The sequence below is a fragment of the Poecilia latipinna genome, unplaced genomic scaffold (assembly GCF_001443285.1).
Source record: "Poecilia latipinna isolate Pla-1442-1.1 unplaced genomic scaffold, P_latipinna-1.0 Scaffold155, whole genome shotgun sequence".
NCBI lineage: Eukaryota > Metazoa > Chordata > Actinopteri > Cyprinodontiformes > Poeciliidae > Poecilia > Poecilia latipinna.
Genome location: NW_015112771.1, coordinates 53,744 through 79,054, shown reverse-complemented (window position 1 = coordinate 79,054; position 25,311 = coordinate 53,744). Strand labels below are relative to the sequence as shown.

At 39.9% G+C, this 25,311-nt stretch overlaps 1 protein-coding gene across 2 annotated transcripts in view; it reads right to left on the bottom strand.

The window, feature by feature from the left end:
• Positions 1-932: 932 nt before the first annotated feature.
• cnnm2b (cyclin and CBS domain divalent metal cation transport mediator 2b) overlaps positions 933-25,311 on the bottom strand; it is a 55,737-nt gene continuing 31,358 nt past the window's right edge. Inside the window, exons 2-8 of one of the 2 annotated variants that reach the window (XM_015029486.1) lie at positions 16,537-16,680; positions 13,511-13,648; positions 9,831-10,000; positions 7,400-7,493; positions 6,678-6,740; positions 4,640-4,818; positions 933-3,805 (exon numbers count right to left, since the gene is read on the bottom strand). In XM_015029486.1, coding sequence (XP_014884972.1) covers positions 3,512-3,805; positions 4,640-4,818; positions 6,678-6,740; positions 7,400-7,493; positions 9,831-10,000; positions 13,511-13,648; positions 16,537-16,680 — 1,082 coding nt within the window. In that variant the 3' untranslated portion in view covers positions 933-3,511. The remainder of the gene's footprint in view (positions 3,806-4,639; positions 4,819-6,677; positions 6,741-7,399; positions 7,494-9,830; positions 10,001-13,510; positions 13,649-16,536; positions 16,681-25,311) is intronic. The other variant, XM_015029487.1, reaches the window with a different exon arrangement.

The following is a 25,311-nucleotide window of genomic DNA, read 5'->3' as shown; positions in this document are numbered from 1 at the left end:
CCCGTTTCATCTGTTAATCATTCACTTTTTTATTAAACCACCAGCTGAAAGAGGCAACAGGAATGTCGTGCTCAGGTAGAAGCATCAGAGCAGGTAAAAACACACCTTCACAGCATTCACACGAAGAATGGAGTTGTCAGTTTAGAATAAAGGAGAATGCACGTTTTCTATTTCCTGGAGTATTAATATAAACCCCGTCACAGCTGATGCCCCAACACTGTTTCCTGTTGTGCGTTCATAAAAACAATAATATATTTGTCTTTTTGAACTTCCGCGGTATTTCTTATTCTTTTGTTAGGCACTGGGACCCACAGCCTTGTTTAAACGTTGCATTCAAACATTGTTTTAGCTTAGGGGAGCGACTGTTCCAGCAGAGCAAGGCGGGATTGCTGCATAAGGAGCACTTTCAAGTAAACAACAATAATAATAGTAAAAAAAAAAAAAAAAACAAAACAGTGAGCACAGCTGCAAACTTAGCAGACGCGATCTGTGTCTGGTTATGAAACAGGAGGGGACACCCTTTCGTGGCGGAGCAGATGGGTGGACTATTTTGTCTCATTTCCCAGGCCTTCTGATACACACTGAAAACACGCACACATGGAAAAACACGAAGAAACAGCGACCACCAGTGGTTACTATCGGGAATTACATTTTAAAGAGACTAATTCAGCCTTAAGAGACATTTTAATCTTGCTATAAAATAAGAAAAATACACACACACACACACACAAACATGTGAATGAACAGGCGTGGAAACTCCTATTTTCATTAACATCTGCACAGAGTTACTTTACTTTCCAGCACACAGTGCATTAAAACTCTGTCCTGTGAGGTAAAGTATAAAAAAAATGGCAAGAGACTACAAATATACTCTTAAAGAAGATTTTGGAAAACATGAACAGAACTGCTTGTTAAGCTAGATGGGAAGATGGTTTTTTTTTTGTCTGAAACAATCAATTTTTTGTATAATATAAATATCTAATCTTTGCTCATTCTTGTCCTGCCTCTCCTCCAAGTCTAAAGCAGACATCTTTCAGCTGACTCAACAAGAAATCCAGTCAATATTTTCCAATAAAACAAATTCTCTGAACATCCCAGGGATAGGCAAAGACTTTTTAATAAAAGTATCTGTTCAAAGGTGGTTTTCAAACATATTAGACCCGAAATGTTGTTTTTATTCTAGCTTTCATCTACCCTGTGTGTGTGTTTGTTTCCACAAAGTTAGCAGATGCTGATGTCTCTCGTGTCGACTGATGTTGAAGAGAATTAAAAGCTTAAAAGATTTCCATCAATAAAACTACAACTGATGCTTTTATGGCATCTACGTTTTAATGCTTATATAGAGTCTTTACAAGCCGTACAGAAAGGTGTAATTTGAAGATGTTTGCTGCAGGTATTAAAATCTGGTGTGGTAGCCAGAAAGCTAGCATTTACACTGTGAAGCTGCTTTAGGATCCCTTTAAAGATGAAGTTGGCAACAATTACAGTTATTTCATAAATAAAACTCTATAGTTCACATAGACACTGGAAGAAAGGGACCGTAGTATAGCTAGCTAAAGATAGCTAGCATGAATTCATTAGCTTTCAACAAGCTAATTCATGGCTGAAAACGTTTTCATCATGAGGTTTATCGATAACAACAATTAAAACAACATGATCAATAAAAGCTGTGCTGTTTGCTTAATGCTAGTCAGGAACAAGATTAGGTTCAGTTTTAGTTGTTTTGTTGCTTTTCTGTCACTTCCCATGTTCACACCAGTCAACGTCAAAAGGCTTAAACATGCAAAATTGTTGATTACAGGACAGCTTCGCCCTTACAAAAAATTTCTAGATTTTCTAAGAAAATCTAAATAATCTGAATTATTTTAGACATCTTCAGGAAGGGGTTTGTTGTTGTGCTGGCACTTTTTAACTTGTGTTATTATTTTCATAAGTTATACGAGAGGTTGGGAGCTAATATTTACAAAATAATCCTATAATTGGTGTAACTTTAAGAGCAGTTTTTAGTTAAAATTGCCAATCCCTGGAATATCCTTTAAAATATGTTTTAATCATGCAAATGAAACACAATCAGCTTACCTCCGGTAAAAATCAGAACGATGTATAAATATGTCTCTTTAATAGCAGCCAGCATTGTTGAAGAACATCTTAAAATCGGATCAAGTCAATAACTGTTAACTACAATAATTATTAACTACAATCTGCAGGGAAGCCAAAACAACGTGACAGCCTGGTGTCTGTCACGTTGTCCAAAAAAGCTTAAAAAAAAAAACAAAACAAAACAAACAAAACAGACATATTCATAAGCAAAACAGTGGAGAAGCATTAGCTGTGCATCATTTAATGTCGAGGTTGCTCTTTCTGACGTGTTAGGACGAGGTCATTAATACTGTGCAGTTCTTACATTTGATTGAACTAAAGGCATAAAAACACTTGAACCTCACATGCATAGATACCTTTGTTGGTTGGCACTTTCACTCCCTCCCCACCCAAACTATGACGCTGCAGTAACTGGTGAAGGCGTCACTTGAGCCGGACGTGCTTGAGGTCGGTCAAAAACGTGACAGAAACAAAGAGGAAGAGACGCAGCTGAGCGCATCTCAGAAACAAATATACAGACAGCACAAACATACAAATACATCTGCCAACTTAGAATACACTGAATTATCTTCTTTTATAATCATCTCTTAAATAAATCATTGTTCATTGCACTTTGTTAAAGTAACTAATTACAGAATTTCTCTCCAAGGCAATAATGTGATTTGCTTTTTTTTTTTCTTTTAAAAGGTGAAAAAGATACTATAAGCCTGATTTAGGATAATAGTAAAAATAATAAGATCTTCAATATACATAGTTTCTGTAAAAGACTCTCACCTCCTCATATACATGAGTGGCTGTTCATATATGTAGCATGTTCTGGGGATGCATGCTCTTAGTTTATTTTTTCACTTCTCCACGTGTACATATATACATACAATATTATAAAATAAATAAATACAAGAAAACAAACATTCTTGGTTCTCGGTTTAGCGGTTTCTTTTGGTGCAGTCTGTGACGAACCGTCGCTCTGTGTGTGAGTCTGATTGGACCAGCAGTCGCCTGAGCCTCCCTGCAGGGAGCACCGGAGCGGAGGGTTTGTTTCAGTGTGACGGGACGGAGGAGGATGGCGGCGGGATGGGGGCGGGACCAAAGTCTTTGGCCTGAAGAGAAAGTCCAGCGAGCTTTGCATTATGTTGCGAGCGGACCTGCACTCCGTCGTCCTCCAGTCCGCTGAAAAACTCGTTTCACTGGTTCTGACAGTACAGCGGGGGGGGCTTCTGGAGACCCATCGTCCCCGCTGCTGCCATCGACCCCTACAGTGGAAAGGTCTTCACTGACTGAACTGGGGCTTCAGGTTGGAGCAGAACCCTGACTCCGCCCACTTTCCCTCTTCACCTAACACCACTGCTCCATGCGTGTCCAGGGGACAAGGTGGAGGGTCTCTCCACCGGCCGCAGCGGGGGGTTGAGGGCTACATGGGTCCCTCGTTGTGGGCGCTGTGGTTGCTCCAGCTCAGGCCCAGGTTCTGGCCCACACAGTTATGCTGCGGGGTCAGCAGGTGGGACGTCTCGTTGGCCATGGCGACGGCCACGGCGGGGGAGGTGCTCGTGGTGCTGGCTGTGGTGGTGACGATGGCCGGGGTCTCCACGCCGTCGTGAAACTCTGTCAGCGTGAGCTCGATCTTGGTGAGCTCGCTGTCCGTGGACTGGGGCGTCTTGTCCATCCGTGACGCCATCACGGCGTTGTGGTACTGCTGCCGCGTTACCTGGACAACAGAGGAGTCGCTGCTGGGGTCACTTCTCGCAACAGATACCGGACACGTTCATAAAGCACCAATGGTAAACACCGTCTGCGGAACAGTGTATAAATGCAACATGATACAAAACAAGAAAATGACGTTTTGTTGTTAACATATGAATTTATGCCACACTGTGAAACACCTGAAGGAGGTTTAACTTGTTCACAAATGGAGGTTCATCTGTTGCCATGAAAATGCAAGTACCAGTAAGGTCAACCAGAAACTTGTTTAGGTTTTAACTCAGTTTTGTGTTGTTTAATAATTGTTACATATTCCACACCAGGTGGGTAGACTGGTCAGAAATATTTAGAATATCGATAGAAGTTTTAGGATTTCTCATTTGTCTTTGGTAAAAGACTTTGAAACATTTCTCCCTCTATTGTTTGTATTTACCCAGAATGCCCTGCAGTATAGTCCGCTTCCTGCTTTTGGAGCGGTCTCTAGTCCGTTTGGCATTCAAAAAGTGCCAGACGTCACTTTAATCGAATTGAGGCCTAGGTACAGATGGACCAGAGTTAACTTTTTTTGGTCTTTATCAAAGTTTGATTATCTGTTCACACCTAAAAAAACGTTCCGGACTTTCTATCAAATGGACCAGAGTTCTAATGAACAGGGCTGGTGTGAATGCATCCTAAAACTCACAAGATTTCATCGACGTAAAGAGCAAACGTTAGCAGACACAACTAAAATGCAGCTGAAATGTTTTACGGTGCATTAATATAAACTACATGAGCTTCAGGTGCACATGTCAGGCTTTTGAGCCTCCGTGTTCTCTGGCCGGGTCCTTGCAGCTATTCTCACCTTGATGTACCGCAGGTCCGACCTCGCTCTGACAGAGTAATCGGGGACGTACATATGAAGCAAGGAGTTGAGCTGGTTGTTGCTGTTGCCCAGCGTCGGCGTGATGGCCTCTATGCGATCGCTCCTGTTCAGAGAGTCTGAGTGGTTCAGGCCAAATGAGCGCGGAGGAGACTTGTTCTCTGTGAGGACAGAAGAGGGTGAGGAGGTCAAAACATGTGACTGAGCAGAGGCCAACGGGGCATCACAGAGCACTGGTCAGGTATTAAACACAGTCCAAGAACACGAATGATTGCTGTAATTATTTTTCAGCTTACAAGTTTCTATCAATGGACTAATTAGACACTTATTTCACTCACAGAGGGTCAGTTTCATTACAAAGTGACTGAACAAGGCTAGCTGGGACGCTTTTTGACACGTGAAAAGAGGGAAACTGTGTCTCTTTGACATCCTACACGCATTGTAGATATCAAAACTGTTCACACTTCTTTTAGAATGAATGGCACCTTAAATGTAAAATATGTATCCAGTACACTCACAGTAAAGCGTCATGCTGCTGTTCAGATAGAACAACAGGTTTCTTTTTTTTATTTGTCAAGATGGTTTATATTATTTATAGTTCTTAATGTCTGTTATAATCCAAAATGTTCAGGTTTCAGCAAGAAAGTCGAGGATGGAGAGAGATTCCAGTTCAAACACAAACCAAAAGCAACAGAAGAGCTGAAGTCTTTATAGTTGTTACATATTAGCACAGCGGTTTGCTGTGATGTATGGAAATCTCATTTGTAGGTAAACCCTGCGTGTCCAGGGATGCTGCTGCCGATTTTTCATGTGCCACCGCCCAGAAGATTTGCTCTGTTATTGTTTTCTTCCCTCTAATTTTTAATTAAAGCCAGATTATGTTTTCCACTCCTTAAAGACGTGGAAATCACACACAACAAAGTGGAAACGGCTTGGCCGGCTCTAATGCTGCTACATGGACTGGAATGTATGTAATCCCACGTCAGGATGTGTGTGTGTGTAGGTGTGTGTGGGCCAAAGACCTGGCATGTGAACTCTGATGGATTAGTACTCCACTTTCTAGGTACCGGGTCAACACACAAAGAGGCGGTGTGCGCTTGTCGCTGAGCCAGTCGCCGCATCGTAACAGGTGGAAAAAGAGGCTCAATGTGGCTGTTTCTGTTCAGGCAGAAACATGAGGGTGTGTTTGTGTGGACATGGGGTCTGCACATGTGGACATACGTATGTGCGCTGTCCAGCAGGGGGGCTGTAGCTGCAGGTCTTGTTTAGACAGTGGGAGGGTTAAAGGTCAGGGGCGAGTGGGGGCGGAGTCTGGTTCCACTGTGGGGCCTCCGGACTCAGACATCATTCAGACACTTGACTAATGGCTCAGGGGGCGAGGCCCTTGAGTCTGTGCTGCTGCGTTCTTGAACAGCAGGATTCATAGTGAGCAACAAACAGCACAACAAGGATCAATGAAAACTCTCGGTATAAAATACTGAAGTTCACCATCAGGCTATACAGATGAAACCTGTGAAAACGAGACTAGGAGAAAGGAAATGAGGTAGAATGGAAGGAAGGGAGGAATCGGTGAAGGAGGGAAAGAAGATACAAAGGCAAAACAAGGAATGACGTAACATAAGTAACATTTGAAAGAGAAAGAAAAGGCAGGAAGGAAGGACAGACAGAAGAATGGAAGGAGAGGATGGACAGAAGGAAACGGAACAAGAAAGGAAGGAGTAAAACAGGAAAGAAGGAAGGAAGACAGAGACTGGACAGAGAACAAGGATTGAAAGAAGAAAAGACATTAGGAAGGTAAGTCTTAAAGTAGGGAAGAAATGAAGGAAGGGCATATTTAGATTAATCCGGAAATACATAAATTTTTCTGAAATCTTATTTTCTCTTCCAAACTTATCCAGATCTGTAAATCAATGAAATCAAACATCAGATTTTTCCGGATTGTGCGCTAACCCTGTTAGTTCCTGGCTGGAGATATAATTAGTAAAATGGGCATTAAAAAGGACAGAAAAAGTCACCATACCTGGAGATCCCGCTAATGATTCTGCCCTACTGACGGTGAATGTACGAGACAGAGACAACGGCACTTGGGAAGAAGAGGGAAAGGACATCGTGAGGAGAAAAGAGCAAAAGAAAGGAAGAAGGAAAAAAAAGTGTCAGTAGTGTAGAAATAATCAATAGTTTAAAAATTATTCAATCCGTGAGAGAAGTTTCAATCAGAAGCAATTAGTTTTCAGAAAAGGAGGTCTGAAACATCAAACTGTGTTTGGTTTGATTTCACTTAGAACTAGAAGGGATGTATGTTCCACCATTTCACCACCAGGTGTCTCCCTAAACCCAACGACAGAGAGAATCTGAACATGGCGTCTGTGAAGTTTATGAATGAAGTGGGAGGACTGAGTCAATCACCAGCTGATGTTCTCTGGTGACGTTTGTCCATGACGTCATGCTGCCTCTTTAAAACAGCCACTCAATCACTGATTGTTTACTTAAAAACAAGAAGCTTTTTTAGGTCCTCAGAATACAAAACATGAACAGAGAAGGGCTACGAAAGATATTTGCGAAAGTATAATCTTGAATTTGAGGTTAAACATAAATCATATATTGTAATCTTTTGAAGACTTGCAATTAATTAATGTTAATGACAATCAAAAAACATCCGTTATGGAGAAAGTGATGGCTGATTTTCGTAGTTTTTCCCCCGTATAGTTCCTCACCATGACAACAAAAACCTAGAGCTCTTACCAGGTGGCGCTGTCAGAGCCATCATCCCGTAGAAGGAGAATGGTCCTGCTTCAAACTTCATCTCCTCTTTTCCTGCCTCCACTTCCACTTTCCCCTACAGCCATAAAAAAAACAAAGGTTATTTAGTTAAGTCACCCAAAAGTAATGATCTCGCTTGTTAACTCGACTTAACCCCATTTATTTGGGAAGTTGAATTTAATTGCACTGGCCACCTCCCCTAAAAGATGAGAAGGCTACACGCTGATCTAAATAAATTCAAAAATAGATGAGAAGCAAGGCCATTGATATTAATCAGTCAGGAAGGGTGATGAAGTCAAGAACCTTCGATTGAGTGGTGATCGGCCTCTCTCGCATCAATGAAAGCCATTCAAGATCGAAATTGGTTGAAAAGGCCATCCAGGGGAGTGTTTAGAGGCAAAAAAAAAAAGACCAACGCCCATCTCAAATGTGCCAAAACAAATCTTGATGATCCCCTCCTGGGAAATATTCAGTTTACCGATGATGCAAAACTAGAACCTTGTGGATGGCACGCGTCCCAGGACAAAACAAGGTGGTGGTAGTGTGATGGTCTGGGGCTGCGTTGCTGCTTTAATGTTCTGCATGAGTCGCTGCAATTGAAGGAATCACAAATTCTGCTCTGGACTTGAAAACCTTAATGCCTGACCATCACAGTAAGAACCTTAAACCAATTTATTTAGGTTATGGGATCCAAAAGACTTTTCAGCTCTGAGCGGCTGAAAGTAAATAATATAAAAGTTTCAAAGTGGCCTAGTCAAACTCTGGAATTAACTTCTACAGGGAAAGAAAGTGTCTTCACTGTAAATTTATTGGGTCGAGAGGTGAACCAGCTTGCTTGATCTGGACCTGGGCAGAACTAGGCGATGCTGTCTTCATCATCATGAGGTGTGAAAAGAAGATTTGGACTAATATGTGTTTTATGTGTTGAACTGATGAGTGAGCTGTTTTAAACTGAGGGAGGACGTTGCTACGCCTCCAGCAAAGAGCCACAACTGTATTCTCAGAAGGACAAAACTTCTCTCTAGAAATCTGCAGCCCAGATTTTCTTTACATGCTAAGAAGGAGTGAGTCAGTCATAGCAAAACTGACAAAGTGTTGAGCGAGGCAAGATTGAAAAAAAAAAAAAAAAGAACAGCATAAACCTTTGTGATCCTCCGTACCCGTTTGCACCCTTGCTGATAATAGTTTGTAGAACTAAATTTGCAGACAGGATTAGTCTTGTCTTTTAACTTTTTCATAAGTACATTTTATGATTATATGTTTCGGACATATGTTCCAGGTGAATGGAGTCATTAGCTTTTCATTTGAATTGGTCTTGACCAATAAGAAACCTAACAGTGACAGCAACACTCTTTGGTGTGGATGCTGTAACTGAGCGTCCACAAAGTTATCGTGTGTGTTATCTTTTCTATTTACAGCTCTTTTTAAACATACAGAAAGTAGGGCTTTTGAATAATGTTTATTTTAGTAATAGATTATTTTATCAATTATTCTGGCGATTAATCAGATTAAAAACATTGGCACATGCTGTCGATTTTTTTATTTAACTACAAACACCACATTGATTTGCAAACAAATCGTTTAATCCTCTTTTAAACAAGAAAATAAAAATAGTACTGCCTAAAATGTAACATCATAGCATGCCTTTAGTGGAAGCTTGATCATTTGTAGCAATGGATCTGCAGCTCAATAAAATATTGTCAATTAATCTGTTCATTATTTATTTATTTATTTTACTGATAAGTGTTTAAGGTGCTTAATAAGAGATTTTGTATGCAATTTGTTCCAAGTGAAGCCAAAAATGCCACTTAAAAAAATTCTGGGTAGAACAGATTTATTTCAATAATCAATTAATCACGACTAATCTAACTAATCATTTCGGTCCTAATAGAAAGACTGTACATTTTAAGGCTGTAAACTGGCTGGTATGTGAAAAATGATGAGGTCAAACATCTTTAACTGCTCATGAGTTGTTTATTTTTTCCATTGCTGCCATTGTAATCTAAGCTGTCCGGCATTAAAACCATAGGATGCCTACCATTTAAGGATGCATGGCCTCTGTGGGAATGAACCCCTGCGGCCTGTACAGTGGAAAAACATTATGACCGAGGAAAACAACAGTTTACCGAACTGACAGCAACATATTTTATGTGATTTTCCAATGTAGTGCTGTTGCTGTTGTCGAAGAAAAGAAATGAAAATTCATCAATGCGATGTGAAAAGCTTGGGAGAAGCTGCGTCTTCTCCACTTTTATTGTCTGATTTTAAAGAGCTGCAGCGCTGACATTCACTCTTTTAAATGTAAATAGTATTTCTGGTTATTTCTGGTAGAGGCAAACATGCTGGATTAAAATCTTTTTAACAAAAATTATGCTTTTTTTCCCTCTCCGTTGTGCCAAATTGCACTGCGCACCTGCAGGATGAGGATGAAATAATCCACAGGCTTGTTCCTGTGGTAGAGGTAGTGCTCTGCTGCCCGCTTGTTATTCACGTCATATTTCAGCTCCTGGATGACGTTGGGGAGTTTCAGTAATCGCAGCAGGATCTTTTCTGACATCTGCGTCGGAAAGAACGGCTCCAGCTCTGAAAAACCAAGCAGACAAAAAGAGGCCGTCAGGAGACTGTGAGGCGGTTTTTGAAGTTACACTTTATGGGTTAAATAGCACAAGATTTTTAATCAAAGCATAAGATGAAAAACAAAGGAGCGTATGCCGATATTCGTTCAAAACTGGAAAACAATGAGTGGATGTTTTCTACATTTTCTGAATCCCATGACCAGACACCGTCATGCTGGGTCCTGAGCATCTGTCTAGAGGAAAACAAGACGTTTGAAGCTCCATAGCAGCAAAGCAAGTGCCTTCTTGAAAAAAGCACAGCTAAACAACACAGTAAGGCCTCTTAAAGGATAAGGGTGTTGAGCATGGCTGCACAGTGGAACGGTTGCCTGCGAGCAAGAAGATCCTGGGTTCAAATCCCAGCCTGGGATCTTTCTGAATGTTCTCTCTGGGTACTCCAGCTTCCTCCCACAGTCTAAACATGTGACCATTAGGATAACTGGTTTCTGTAAATTGTCCTTGAGTGTGTGTGTGTGTGTGTGTGTGTGTGTGGTTATTTGTCCTGTGTGTCTCTGTGTTGCCCTGCAACGGACAGAGTCAGACACCAACTCACCCCCCACTTTCTAGTTAATTCAGCTAATAATCATTTGACCACCTGGGGGCGCTAACGAACTGCGTAAAAAGCCTTAAACTTTAATTCCCAGATGGTCCTCGGAGACGCAAGAAACAAGACAGTGAAGTCACTTCAAGTGCATCTTCCTGTGTTCTGAAACAGTAGAAAGCTGTTCATTTCACAGAAATAACTACTATTGAGTTGTGTTATTTATTTCAATTTACTTCTGTTTAGTGGGAAATTCCAACCCTGATTCCAATTTACCTTTATCTAGGTAGAGGGTAGAAAACCCTGTTTCAAACCCTGATTCCAACTCTCCTTCTGAACCAAAGTCCAACCGTATTTCCGATCCTACTTCCGACCCCAAGTCCAACCCTTCTTCAAACCCAATCTCTGAAAAAGCATTGTGCAACACTTTTACAACGTTCATTTTCATGCTAAACTTGCTTGTAACCTATAAAATAAATGGCTCTCGTTAACAGTACTCGACCCTGTCAAGGATTTTCTTTTTAAAGTTTTTTTCAACAAGACAAGACAAAACAAGTAGGCAAACAAATAAGAGAGCTGTCAGGCCTAAGGAACTAGATCTTATTGGAAATTCGTAACAAAGAGAAAAATATGAAAGTACCACAGAGCTGCATCATCTATTAGTTTATCACACCCAGTGCTTCCAGTAAAACGTAAAGATTTCTTCTGTTTTTCAGTGACATTTAAATGTAAATGAAATATTTTAAATCATCCAGTGGATTTTAGATCTGACTAATGTGAGACCTTCAGAGTCAAGACATCCCTTAAAGCTATCTGGCAACATCAAGTTGACAAAAAGAGCTCAAAAAGTAACAAACAGTCAAACTTCTACATTACAGAATGTGAATATTGTGCCACTAGACACACACGGAGGTGGTAGTGGGTGTTGAACGCACTCCAGTGTGTGTGAGATGAACAATGAATTATGCAAAATACCAGAAAATCCTGAAGAATTTCCCTCCATCAATTTGTAATCTGAAGCTTAAGCACACCTGGCTTCTTCAGCAAGACAGTGATCCAAATCACCATCAAGACAATATCTGAAAAGCTCTAAAAAAGCAAGAAAAGCATTGGCCTAGTCAAAGTCTGAGGTTAAATCTAAATGAGGTGTCACGGCCTGACCTTAAACACTTTACAGTCAAACTCACCAGATTAAAATGAGGTCTGACGAGGCTCATTTTTTCAGATTAAAAGAAACTTTTGAAAATAACAACCTTTAAGCAGGTATTTGACATACTTTTAAATTAGCTAATTTTAAATACTGCAATTCAACATCTTATTGGCATCCAACAGTTATCGTATTGTTTATCATTTATCGTGAAAAATTCTTATTGGGGCGAGTGCTTTGATTTATTGTTATGATGAATTTCAGTCACTGATGGTAAATAAAAAAAATCGGAAATGTTTTTTTTTATCCACATGTTGCACAAAAATATCAATAAATATGAGTAGATTCAAAAATATTATTGAATACAGTTACTGTGTGCAGTTTAGTGATATAAAACACATATTTATTTAAGTCAGTGGCCTCCTGAAGAAGCATATCTCAAATGGACATGTTTTCCAAGAACAGTTTGTGATGCTAGGAATGCTGTGCCATGTGGCTACAGTTACCTAAAAATAATAAATTGGTAATTTTTATTCATAATATTTATCATTATCACCCAAAAATATTGTACCAAAAAATATCGCGATAAAATTCTAAGTCCGTATCGGCCGCCCCTAGAAACAACAGCAAACAGACATCCATCCAACCATCATGTACATCCACTGGTCCTAAATCTGTTTAGCATAAGATAAGTTGCCACCCTTACTCCAGTGGTTGCCTTCCAGGTTAATGTTGTTTTTCCTTCCAAAATAAGATCACATTTTTTACTTTATGTATGTTCCGTGTCGGGTTTTCTCTCAAGCACTGTGGCTCAGTCCAAGTTATCCATAAATGTTCTGACCAAGTGGCTGAAAACGGACAGAGAAATGAGGGAAAACAAAGCCAATGTGTTCAGAAGCCTAAAGAAATACCACTGTATAAAACTACACACACACACACACACACACACACACACACACACACACACCCTGCATTTTGGGACAAACTGGGACCAGAAATGAGGAAGTGTGTATCCCAACAGCCACTGGTCAGCCTCAGCCACCTGTTGGGCCAATCAGCTCCTTCAACTCAGCGGCGGTGATGTGTGTCAACTGGCTGCAGGCTCCGCTGAGAGGAACTGAACTCCCTAATAGCCTTTGGAGAAACTTAATGCTTAGCCGTGAGGTCAAAGATCGAAAGCAAATCCAAAATGCAACGAGGCACCGTCAGCCGCTGCCGTCGTACTACAACGCCGCCGTCCCGCTCCGCTTCCCTGGGGAAAGCTGCTGAAATGCTTCACATTTTACACCAGCAAGCACCCAAGTATGTCGGCTTGTGTGAGAACCGCGCTCACAGGCCAAAAAACGCTGGACGTGATGTCATTGAGGAGGAAGTGTAAGCAAACAGGGTGGTGTTTTTAAAGCTGCGAGCAAAGACTGCAACGTGTAACCTTCGGTGCATGACATGCAAGCAAATAAACGCCCGCGTTTTTTCCTTTTTTTTTCCTTTTCCTCCAGGATCTCTCCACACAGCCTGTAGACGTCCCGTGCAGCACGCTCAAGGAGCCTTCCACCTCTTCACACACACATGCATACCAACACGCTTGTTGTGAGTCTTTACACAGCTCATTCCCTCACACACACTCATGTACACTCATGTACTCATTCTACACACATACGCACTCGTCCCTTCCCTTCCAGCCAAAAAACTCAAAGCCCGCACACACACGCGCATGCACACACAAACCTTCCCCACATTTAGGAGCCGAGGGCACACTGGGGGAAGTCAAGCAGCAACGCAGCCCTACTTGCCTGTAGCTAGGAAACGCAGGGCAGCCAGCAGAAGCTGAGGTGATATTTTAACCTTCATTTCATTGTCAGTGGGCTTGAAGGCCGAGAAGTCCTGCTTCCTGTCCCGATGGGTGATTTTCTTCTTTGTCTTGTTGTCGGCTGAGGAGAAAAGATGAAAACACAACCTGAAGCTTTTCCTCCACAAGGAAAACATCACTTTGAGGCACGGACAGCGAGCTGGTTGTCCCAGGTCACAGGGTGCCTAAACTGGAGTTACCCAAAGCTCTTTGGCTTTTCTGGAACAGCGGCCGTGGCCACTTTCTCAGAAAAGGAGACCTTTAGCGAGTGACATTGTTACAACATTCTTACCACATTCCTGACGTTACAGAAAGCCATATGCGTTAGGATTTGCTGTGACGCATTAGAAAAGGGTTGTTTCAGCAGTAATAGTTTTTTTGTTTTGTTTTTTTTAATCAGTGGAGTAAGGTAAGATTATTTTCAAAGCAACATTGAAAGTAAATATGTTTCATGAAAGACCCCAACCCAAAACACCTCTGGTGGCAGATTACCTTGGCAAACACTTTAGACTGAAAGTATATCCAAAAATTATAAAACACAATTTCAAATAAACAAGTAGCTGGGTGTGATGAAAAAAATGACTTTTCACAACCAAGATTGTGGCTTAAAAGTGCATTAATATCAAATGCTGTTGTAAGTTAAGAACCCACATGGAAATCTAATCATATTTACGTCTCATTTTGTGAGCACTGGTCACCTCCCACCCCTACAAGTTGCCCCTTTTGTCCTAATTTGTGTCTGTTTTGTCCCTGTATGCAAACTATTTCCACCCCATGTTGATTTCTTTTGGTAAGAAAATTATTTTAACGAAAAAAGGAAATATTTTTCATTATTAAGATGGATGTCTGGTGCTCTTTGGACCAGACACTTTATGCCATTACCTATTAAAGTCACTGCATCATATCTGTGTTTGTAACTTGTCCAGGGACTACAGATACGAATTAGTTCATGCTATTATCCGGCACCTCACCTCACATAGTGACATTTATGTTTGAGCTGTACAATGTCCATTTTTAAATAAAGTTTATTATTATATAACTCTAGGACATACACATGTATTTTTGAATTTAATTGATGCTTTTGACAGCAGGACTTAAATAAAAAAATAAATACAATGAAAACAATAATGTACTGTAACAAGAACTGCTGTACACATTTACCTCTATTATAAAGATTTGAATAGTTTATAATTTTATGTCACATTTTGCCAGTTTAAAAAGAATAAATCCAAGACATTGAACTAGGCCACAAAAAGTAAGCCAGACCAAAATAAAATCAGAAATTAAAGCAGGCAATCAAGAGAGTAACTAAAATTATAGATTGCTTAATGTCTATCTCAGTGACATTTATTTATTTATTTATTTATTAACATGTTACGATAGTTTAGCCAGTAAATGTTAATGGGATTATATTTGATTAATCAACATAAAACAGAGAAGACTGAAAATTATGAATCTTTTAAAAAAATCTCTTTCAAATAAAAATCTGAGGATTTGTAATCGGCTCCTTTGTGTCCACACTTTGTGGAACAATCTTTCGTTGCAATCAGCCGCGAGTCTTTCTCGGCTTTTCAGACAGGAGGTTAAACTTTTGGCTCATTTGTCTGTGGAACATAGCAAAGGTTCAGGGGGAGTTCATTTCTAAACATCAGTTTTAAGCCTTGACCCAGAATCTTCACGGAGTTTCGATCTGGACTCAGACGAGATCATCCTAGCACAGAAGTATCCGGCCCGTCCACCCGCAGCTTTGGCTGTATTTTTAGAGATTTTCGTCCTGTTGTAAAACGAATCTTCAGGCCGGTCGTCATGTTTTTCACGCAGGCTCGAGCAAAAGTTAAGTTCTCCTTCTTCTACATGTGTCCCCTCCAGCAAGTTGGTCTCCTCATGGTTTTGTTTCAACATCGGTTTTCTTCTCTTTGTTCTTCCATAAACATCAAATCTTGTCACCAGATTCTCCCCTCTGAGGTTTGGATCTCTGCAGCTCCTCCAGAGTCACCTTGGCCCTCCTGGCTGTCAGTCCGGGTGAAAACGATGTCTTGGCAGGTTTTCAGCTGGGCCGTACTCTTCATCCGAACAGAGCTTTATGGGAAGGTAAGTGGATCTCTGGGATCTCACTCTGCTTTAAGCTTCCCCCTGGCCTGTCTGCTGTGTTCCTCAGACATAGTGATGCTGTTGGTTCGCTACCAAAACCCTCTGTGTCCTTCCCAAAAACAGCTGGATTTACACTGAGATTAGATTACACAGCTGGACTCTAATTTTTAACTAGATGACTTTCGGATGGTGTTGGTTGCACTGAATTTTATTGAGTCTTATCAGAGTAAAGGGGGTCAAAAACTTCATTTGAACAATAGGCCTGCCACGATAACAAATTTTGCTGGACGATAAATTGTCCCAGGAGTTATTGCGATAAACGATAATATTGCTGTTTTGAGATTAATTAATATAACGGTAATGGCATAATAAAGCAAGAACGCATTCTCAAAGATCAATAAATTTAAAATTCTAATGAACATTTAACACTGGAAGTGTAAGACATTTTAAATACCCAAAATAAATGAACAAAACAAAAGAAACAACAAATAAGTTGAATCATGAAGTCTGCAAACAAAACTGTCCTTCAAAAAAAAGGGCAAGTTGAGACCAAAGCACCAGACTGAAGATGTCTGTCATCCGGTTTTTAGTAGAAAGACAGAAAAGAGAAAACGGAAATGGAAATTATTGAGTTTGTTTTAATACAACATGTGACTGATTAGCTAATAGCTCATTGCAGCAGGCCTTACTATTAATATTTCCTATTCATATTTATGACAGTTTATAATTTTGTGCTAGTCTGTGTTGGTATATGAAATAAAATACTGGTTGGAACGTGGCGAAAGGTGGAAAACCTTTCGGTAAAACGACACCATCTCATTTGACACATGTCTGCATTCAAACACTGAACTATTTATGAGCTTAGAGAGGGAGACCTACTGTATAAGTCAGTCTCATCCAGGATCTCTGACTTGATTATTTCTTCAATAACGTCCTCCAGGGTGACAATTCCCAGAACCTCATAGAAGGGGTCTCCCTCGCCTTCATTGTTCACCCTCTGAACTATGGCCAGGTGGGATGTTCCTAGCAAGATATACACACACAGGTTGTAAAGTTAGGGTTATATAGTAATAAAACAAAGCAGATGTAGTTCAAGCATCAGGTTACTGGGATACAAACCGGTCGACACAAACCACTTCTCTCGGAGAATAACTTATGGGTTTTTATTACCAAATAAAAACAAGCTTATGACATTCAAGTTGCATGGCCAGTTCTGTTAGGTATCGAAAATAAAAATGTGTATAAAAGCTCAGTCCAGGAAAGAGACAGATCCGACATCTCATCACATCTGTGTTCCCAGGACCCTCCCGCGTGCCGCTCCCATCTGAAACACAAACTGCAGCTCACGCGGACAACAACTGTCAGGCAAAACACTAAACAAATTCTTTGCTTTTTCTCAGCTTGCGATCATTTAAAAGGAATTTTCCAGAGGCCCGGGCTAATATTAGCCCCCGCAAAATGAAGTTTCCATTCCACCCCGGTGATATTCTCACTGAGCTCCAGGAGCAGACCGGGCGAGGGAGTGGGAGGTGGTGTGCGTGGGTGATGGGGGGGGGGGATCCTCCGTGTGGGCAGACTGTCGAGGAATGGCCGGTTCACATGCACCTGGTTGTGCAAAAAAAGATGGACACCTGCGTAGAGAAATACAGCTACGTCGATGCCGCCTCAGCTGGCCGGCGCTCTGGCCACTGTGGTGCAGGAAGGCGCAGGATGGAGAGACCCTAATGCTGATTACTGAGAGAGTTTCTATCGCACTGCAGCCCTCCGCTTCCCCACAACTCGACAGCGAGACGTCCCAGTGGAAGTGATAAACAGATGGGAGAAATGTTTTCAGATTGACTCCTGAAGACATTAATTAACGTAACTACATAAGAGAGGAAGCGCAGCCTCCTTATAAAACGTCTTTGCAAAGAGTGGTGAGCCCGTCCGTGATAAACACACGTGGAGCTTTATGGGTCAAAGTGATCCGTCCTCAGGACTCCTTATCGAAGCAATTACTGTAAACATGCTCAGTGCTGGTCAGCAGAGCGAAGCGGATCAATGAGCCAAACTCCAGTCCCATCAGCTCCACAGACGGTCATATTCAGTAAATTAGAACAGCGTTAAAAAGTTATTTTTATTCTAGTAACTCGATTCACCAAATGTGAGTTGAAGGAGCTGATTAATAAATGTGATTACTTTTTGCTTAATGACATTTAAGAAAAGGATGTTCCGTCATATTTTTATATTAAACATGTTTTATATGGAAGACCAAAACTGACAAAATTAAAAATGAAAGCAGACAAAATAAAAAAATATAAAAAGACTTGAGAATAAATTAAATAGAAAACATTGAAGACATAAATATGTCTGTGAGCAAACAGATTTTTTTGTAAACAGTAAAATTTGTCATATGCGCTTAATATATCTTTTTTGGAAGTGAACAGAAAAAAATAATGTAAATGCCAATTAAATATTAAAACACAAGATAAATTTCTCCTTTTTAAAATCATTCTGTTAATTTTAAGTGTACTGGCCATTTATGTCATAAGGTGGGGTTGAAGTGGTGAGGAGATGACGCAGAGAACCCAGGTTATGGTGAAGATGAATTTAATGATGAATGTAGTTCACATAGTCCAAATCAGGCAGCACGGCAGGAACAACTAGCACGCAGCTAAGCACCGGTAGCAACTGACAATGAAGACTAAATCAACTGGAACTGACGTCGACACAGGACTTAACCAGTACAACTGGGAAGACGGACAGACAGACGCAGACTGCAAACGTTTGACAATTGACAAGGACCCGACGAGGAACACAGACAACAGGTGGGTATAAATACACACGGGGTAATTAAGGGAATGAGACACACCTGGGGAGCAATCAACGGGGAGGGCAGGACAGAGACTCACAGGGAAACAGGAACACATTGAAAAACTCAAAAACACACAGAAAACCACGGATCATGACAATTTATATAGTTCAGCTTTTATTTTTAATTATGTCAGTGTCTGTCCTCTATATAGTTTAACACAGAAACCTGGGCTTAAAATATATGTTCAATACCTGAAAACTAAAAGTACTTTTAACCTGACAAATGAGTCTCACTGAAATGAATATTCTAATTCGTTATGACTGAAAACAAAAGTTAATACTCAAGACAACACTGTCCAGCTGAGCGGTCTTGATTTTGAGTTTAAATTAACTCAACATTTAAAATTGAATTTCAATTTCACTTGAGATTGAACATAAATAGGCTGATGCGATTTTATTTACTTAGAAATATACTCTAGACTTTTTTGTAGAAAAGCTGTAAAACAACTTTTGATTATAGGCGTGAAGCACATGACACGCAATGTAATTTGAGAGGGTAATGCTGCAGATTTTAGTTCAAAGGTCAGGCAAATCACAAAAAATGTATAAAAAGTTCACAACTCATGCTGCAGAAAGATGATTGTTTGGAATGAACAATAGACCTGATGTCATTTAGTTCTTCACATGTCTATTTGTCATTTAAACCTGTTTATTTCTTCTGGGTTTAGACCGAGAACCTCCGTGTCAATTAAAATGTTCTAAGCTTTGGCTGAAAATTACAAGCCCACAAAGAAGAACCAGGGGTGTTCAAAGTGTGGCCCGGGGGCCATTTGTTGTCCTTGAAAGGATTTTGTTCAGCCCCTTGGTACAAGTCAAGATTGGTAAAAAGTGGGGCAACAAAACAGAAAGCAACTGATGACCCAAAATATTTGGAAAGAAAAATATTTTCTTTTAATAAGGTACCAGTCTACTATGGCTCTGTTGATATACAGATTTCATTAAAAAATGTTTATTGTTGAGCAGAAGATTACAGAAAACTACTTTTTTACGTTTTTACTTTAATGAATTTTGTGGCCAGCAGATAGTTTAAATTAGTCTTTTTTGGTCCCCAGAGCAAAAACTTTGATCATCAGTGCTGCAAAAAAAGGTAAAAACTAATTCTCAAAACCAATTTCATTTGACCAAGTATTGTTGCATAATTTTAGCCATTTTACATGTGATATTGCAGTAAAAATACCAAGAATCAGGAGAATACTGGTAAATATGTTGACATGTTAACAGTTTACTGACAGACGGAAACATGCACTTTAATTGAAAGTGTAAAAATGTTTCAGGTAAAGTATAGTTTGCTCCATAAGAAAAATATCTGTTGTGCAGCAAGAATTGTAATTTCCAACCAGAACCATAACAGAACACCACAGTGATGAAGCTGTTTGGAGGACGCAGCGATGACACGCGGATCAGGAACGGAGTAATTAGTTATTCTTTTCTGCTGAGTTTGCACCAACAGATCAGAAAATTTTTAAATGTTTTTTTTAAATCAATTAATTGGCACAAGTTAAAGTCTGGCGCTCCGGCGGCCGCTGTAGCGCTGTTTCGTGTCTGCATTTTAAATTCTGCAAATATTCAACGGGGGGGACAGACGTCACATATGCTAATAAATGAAAATGAAACAAAATACCCCTTCCCCACCTGCTGCTGCACACTGCTGGCCAGCTAGTTGAAAGAGGTCTGCTACTCTTTTCCTGCTCGTGCAAGAGACAAGAATTCATCTGTTGGGAAATATTGTTGTTTTATTACGATCTCTTGCATTTCTCTTGAAACCCTACCATTTTATTCAGTCTTTTTTTTTTTTTTTTGATTCACTGGTTGTGTCTGGTTGTTTCGTGTCCCAGCGAATGGGACTGTCCCAGTTGCATCTGTGACTGTTGATGTGGTTTATTTGCATACACTTTAAGCTGTGAGCACATTAGATTTGACTCTGAAAAGTCACTAGAGGGTTTGGAAAAGTTGATAAGTATAACAAACTTACTGACATAAAGCTTACACCAACCCTCCATAACAAGTTAAGTAATCCACTCTTAAAAACGTTATTGGCACTAATATCCAATATTAGTCAATTTTTAACCTATCGGTATCGGTCCAATAACAAAACTGGGCTGTTATTAATAACTAGTATTTACTTCCATCTTGCTGATATTTGTTTCTGTAGGGATAGGGGAGGAGATTGGTTACTTGGTATTCATTTGGTTATGTGCCGGTGATAGTGATGCAGTGAAGGATTGTGAGAAATTTAACTAAACCAGAAAAGTAACGGTGAAGTCGACTGTGTGGTCGTGTCTTTCATTGTGTTGAGATGGTAGTGAAATATATATAACATATACAACATCGGTAAATATACGTTATCAGCCATATCAGCAATATTAATATCGGATATCGCTATCAGCCCGCATTTTCATATCGGTGCGTCCCTAAGATAAATCAAAACAGAGAATCCTTGTAGTAAGTTTTGCTTAATAATTCAAAATGACTTTGGAGTAATGTGTTGAACAAATAAAGAAAGGAAGATGAAATGAAGCAGAAAAAGCCAATAAAATAATTTAAAAAAAAACTGCTAAAATGTGAGTTTGTTGCCTTCTATCAGGTTGCTGAAAAAAAAAAGTTGCTAGAAAGACCCAGTTAATTTGAATTTAATTGGAAATCTCTGGACAAAAATTAAGATCAGAGTTGACAAGAAGATTCCAGAAACTTGAATAATCTAAATTAAATAAGTGGTTTGATTTGTTTGAATATATAATGTGGGTTTTTACAACTAAACTGAACTTCATGCAGACTAGACAAACACTCAAGAGTTAAATATTGCAAAGCTGAAGTGTAAACTCTCAGACCTGTTTCTCTGTGAAGCCTTCACTTTATCTATGAATAATAAATCCTTTATATCCAGGCATCAAAACCTATTATTACATAAAAAATAAATATGGTTTTCAATGTGTAGAAAAACAAATAAGTTGAACTCATCAGAACTACAGCAGGCTACATCGACAAAACCTGGCAACCTGTTGAGCTCCAGAGGGAGAACATGATGTTCTCATCCGGCTTTATCAGGGGATGAAAACCTTAACCTCACCTGGAACATCAGAGCTGACCTCTGACCTTTAGATAAGCCCGCTGATAAGGCACAGAATACCCACGAAAACTTTTGCTCTTCAAGCAATCGTGACAACACACATTCTCACACACACGCGCGCGCACACACAGCTGACCTGTCTCTTTCCTCTGTCTTTCCCCTCACCATCGACTTTGAAGAGCTTAATTGGAAGCACCAAAGGTCATCACTTTAAAATAAGAATAACACAGATGGCATCAAAATGACAAGCCTGTGAAAATACCACAAAAAAAGCATGTTTATGCAAAGTTTAACTGTTTATTTTAGAGTCTGTCCCACGAGCTGCGATGTAAAGGGAAAGAAATTTCTCCATGGAACAGGGGGCAAAGGAAAAATTATACACAGAATGTTTTCCCAATACTAGTCTACATGCTGGAAGTCACAGGACTCCATATTTATCCGGGGATACGTCGGAGTGACTAGCTTGCAGCATACCAAGCCTCCATGAAAGGCAGTGTGGCTTGGTTCTTGCCCACAGATTTCTGCAGCAGATCCGGTATATTCAGAATTTGTATTTATGGGCACATACGCTCACTACTGCTAGCCCCTTTATGAGGTAGTTAATAGCACATTACATGGCAGTAAGTCAATGCTGTCAGAGGGGGTTTAATAGACTTTGAATCACTAAAACCAGGAGGATGGAGCACATCACACCAGTTTTACACTGGCTCCCTGTAGCTCAGAGAATAGACTTTAAAATACTGTTGTTAGTTTATAAATCACTGAACGGCTTAGCACAACAATACATTAAAGATCTACTGTTGTTGTTGCATCAGCCTTCCGGACCTCTTCTGGTTCTGGTTCTGCTCTGCATCCCCAGAACCTAATGAGAAGGAGCAGCACTCAGCTTCTATGCACCACAAATTTGGAACAAACTTCCGGAAAACTGCAAAGCAGCTGAAACACCGACTTCCTTTAAATCTCGACTAAAAACCTACCTGTTTAGAGTTGCATTTGAAACATAATCAATTACGAATTTCATGATGGCATTTGACTTAATGTAATGTTGTGATTGTTGAGTCTATGTTGCATGACTTTGTGTTTTTGTGTTTGTTCGGAAGTAAAGCGCTTTGAAATGCCTTGCTGCTGAAATGTGCTAAACAAATAAAATTTGATTGATTGATTAAACCCAACCATCTCAGAAAATATTTCAGAAAGGAGAATATATCCAATGTAAGGCAGATATGTAGACAAAAAGACCTTGTTAACTCACTGAACCGCATGTTACACACAGCGTATGCAGAATGACCCGTATGAACACGCCGAGCCTGAGAGCGGCAGGATGCCTCACGTCATCGAAGAGCAGGGAACCGAGGCTACAAACTCGTCAAAGTTTATCGATAACAGACTAGAAAAACATTCACCAGTCAATTTAAACTGCAACATTCAGACTGCAGAGTCGTAATTTAGAGCAAACAACATCAAAACACAGATCTATGCTGTGCTGTATCAGTGGTTCAGGCTGCTGCTGGTGGTGATGGTGCAAAGGAAAAAGTTCCAAGAAACATTATTACAATTAAAAATTACATGACGTGTTTTAATGAAAGGTTTGAGGTTCTGTTGATGGCGTTGAAGAGCTACATCTTATCTAACAGGACAATATAACCTGGAAAGCCAACTATATGACTGTTTGACATAAATATTGTAAATAGGATTGTTAAATAGCCTAAATTATTATTATTATTAGGGCAATGCATTATTTAAGCAGCACTAACAAAAGTAGCGCCAGTTATTGAGTAGAATCAGTTAAATTATGCTAAATATGTTTGATTTTATTTATTTTTGTTATCATGATTCAATAATGCCATATTGTTTTTGATTGAAAAAAAAAAACATACATCCATTCATTCTAGATACCCGCCTATCCTATCCAGGGTTACATACACCAGGGGAGGTCTTTCTCTACTGGTCACACACACACACACACACGCGCACACGCACACACATATACATATACCCTGCAGACCATTTAACCTGACAGTTGGGTATTTGGACCGTGAAAACAAGCCAGAGTCCACAGAGAGAAAATCCAAAGTCATTCTGCGGTAGCCACATCAAAATATTGACTTTATTGTCCTCAAGCCACTTTGTAACTAATTAAGAAGTATGCATACTATCATTGTCCATTTGGAAGACACATTTCTTGTCTTTAGATGCTCCTTTGACATTTCCATATTTTGTGGAGTGCACCAGTCGCTCCTGCAGCATCCCGCCAATGCCATACATCACAGTTGGAATGGAGTTGTCAACACTTCAGTCTTTGTAACCTCTTGGACATTTCTCCAAGATTCGAGTCTTTGTCCCTGAGCGCATTTGCAAAATTAAATTGGGGGTTTATGTTTCTTTCGGATGTTCTTTCATCTGATTTCATCTGGTTTCAACTATTTATTTCTGTGTATTTTTACGGGTCATAAAAATCAACTTACAAAAAAGAAAACCGTGCTAGATGGACCATCGAACTAGCCTGACTTGAACCCCATGGACAATCTACGGAGTATTGTCAAGAGAAAGACGATTGACACCAGAGCCCACAATGCAGATGAGCTGACGGGAACAATTCAAACAATCCGAGTTTTTGTTCCTACAGGCTGATCTCCTCCATGATACATTGATCAAATAATTCATGCAAAAGGAGCCCAGACCAAGTAGTAAGTGCCTATACTGAATATTACAAGGAGATACTTTTCATTACTGGAGTAAGTCTAACATTTAAAGAGCTAAAAGTAGTTCTGAATTGGTTAAATAAATCAAGATTTTGATGACATCCTTTCTTGAGATTTAACGCCACATGTTTTAAAAAAACATATCTCAGATCTAAACTGAATTTTAAAATTGTAGTTGAAAACCTGCAAAGTTACCAATAATAACTTCAAGTACCCTCTACCTCAAGTAAACATTCAAACGTTTTAGCCCAGTAGCACTACTTTTTTATTTTATTTTTTTTACATACTTTCCAGTTTTCTACAAAGACTAAACAACATGGTGCCAACAAGGAAAATGTAAAACGCAGCTTCCCTACCATGATGAAAATCTTAAAATATAAAAACAGGCTGTTTTTTTTTTTGTTTTGTTTTGTTTTGTTTTGTTTCCCCTCGCTTCCCAGCTGCTGTAGAGGCAGTGGGTTTTTGTGAAGGACCGGAGATACACAGTGGAGGCTGAGCGTCTGGAGCTTGGAACTTGCCAGTGGCCTCAGGCGAAGTGTGTCCATGTGAAGACCAGTCGTCTAGGGTCCTATAACCCACCACTGACATCTGGGCTGTCTAGCTGGGCTGAGGCTGAATGCATGCTGGGTCGTCCAGAGCACAACAGGGCCAAGGGTCAGCCCGCTTTCAGTTTCATACATTAAGGCACCAAGATGAAATACAACATTTAGGTCAATAAATGGTTTATTTGTAGAGCAGCTCTGTAAGTAATCGTTATGTCACCAGTGTTTTAGTCACATGTAGAGAATGCTTTTTTGTTGTTTTTTTTCTTCAGTATGATGTACAGGCCCAACAACAGAAAGGGGTTCAACTCTCTAAAGACTAAGTTGAGTTACTTCTTTTAAACTCTGACTATGAAATCAAACCTCGTAAAATAATCTAAAGGTCTGCAGTCCAACTTACAGAAAATATCAAAATCAATCGACGAAGTCACAGTATATGACTCACAGAGGAGCTCACCAAAGAATGCTATCATTTATTTATCGAGAAAAT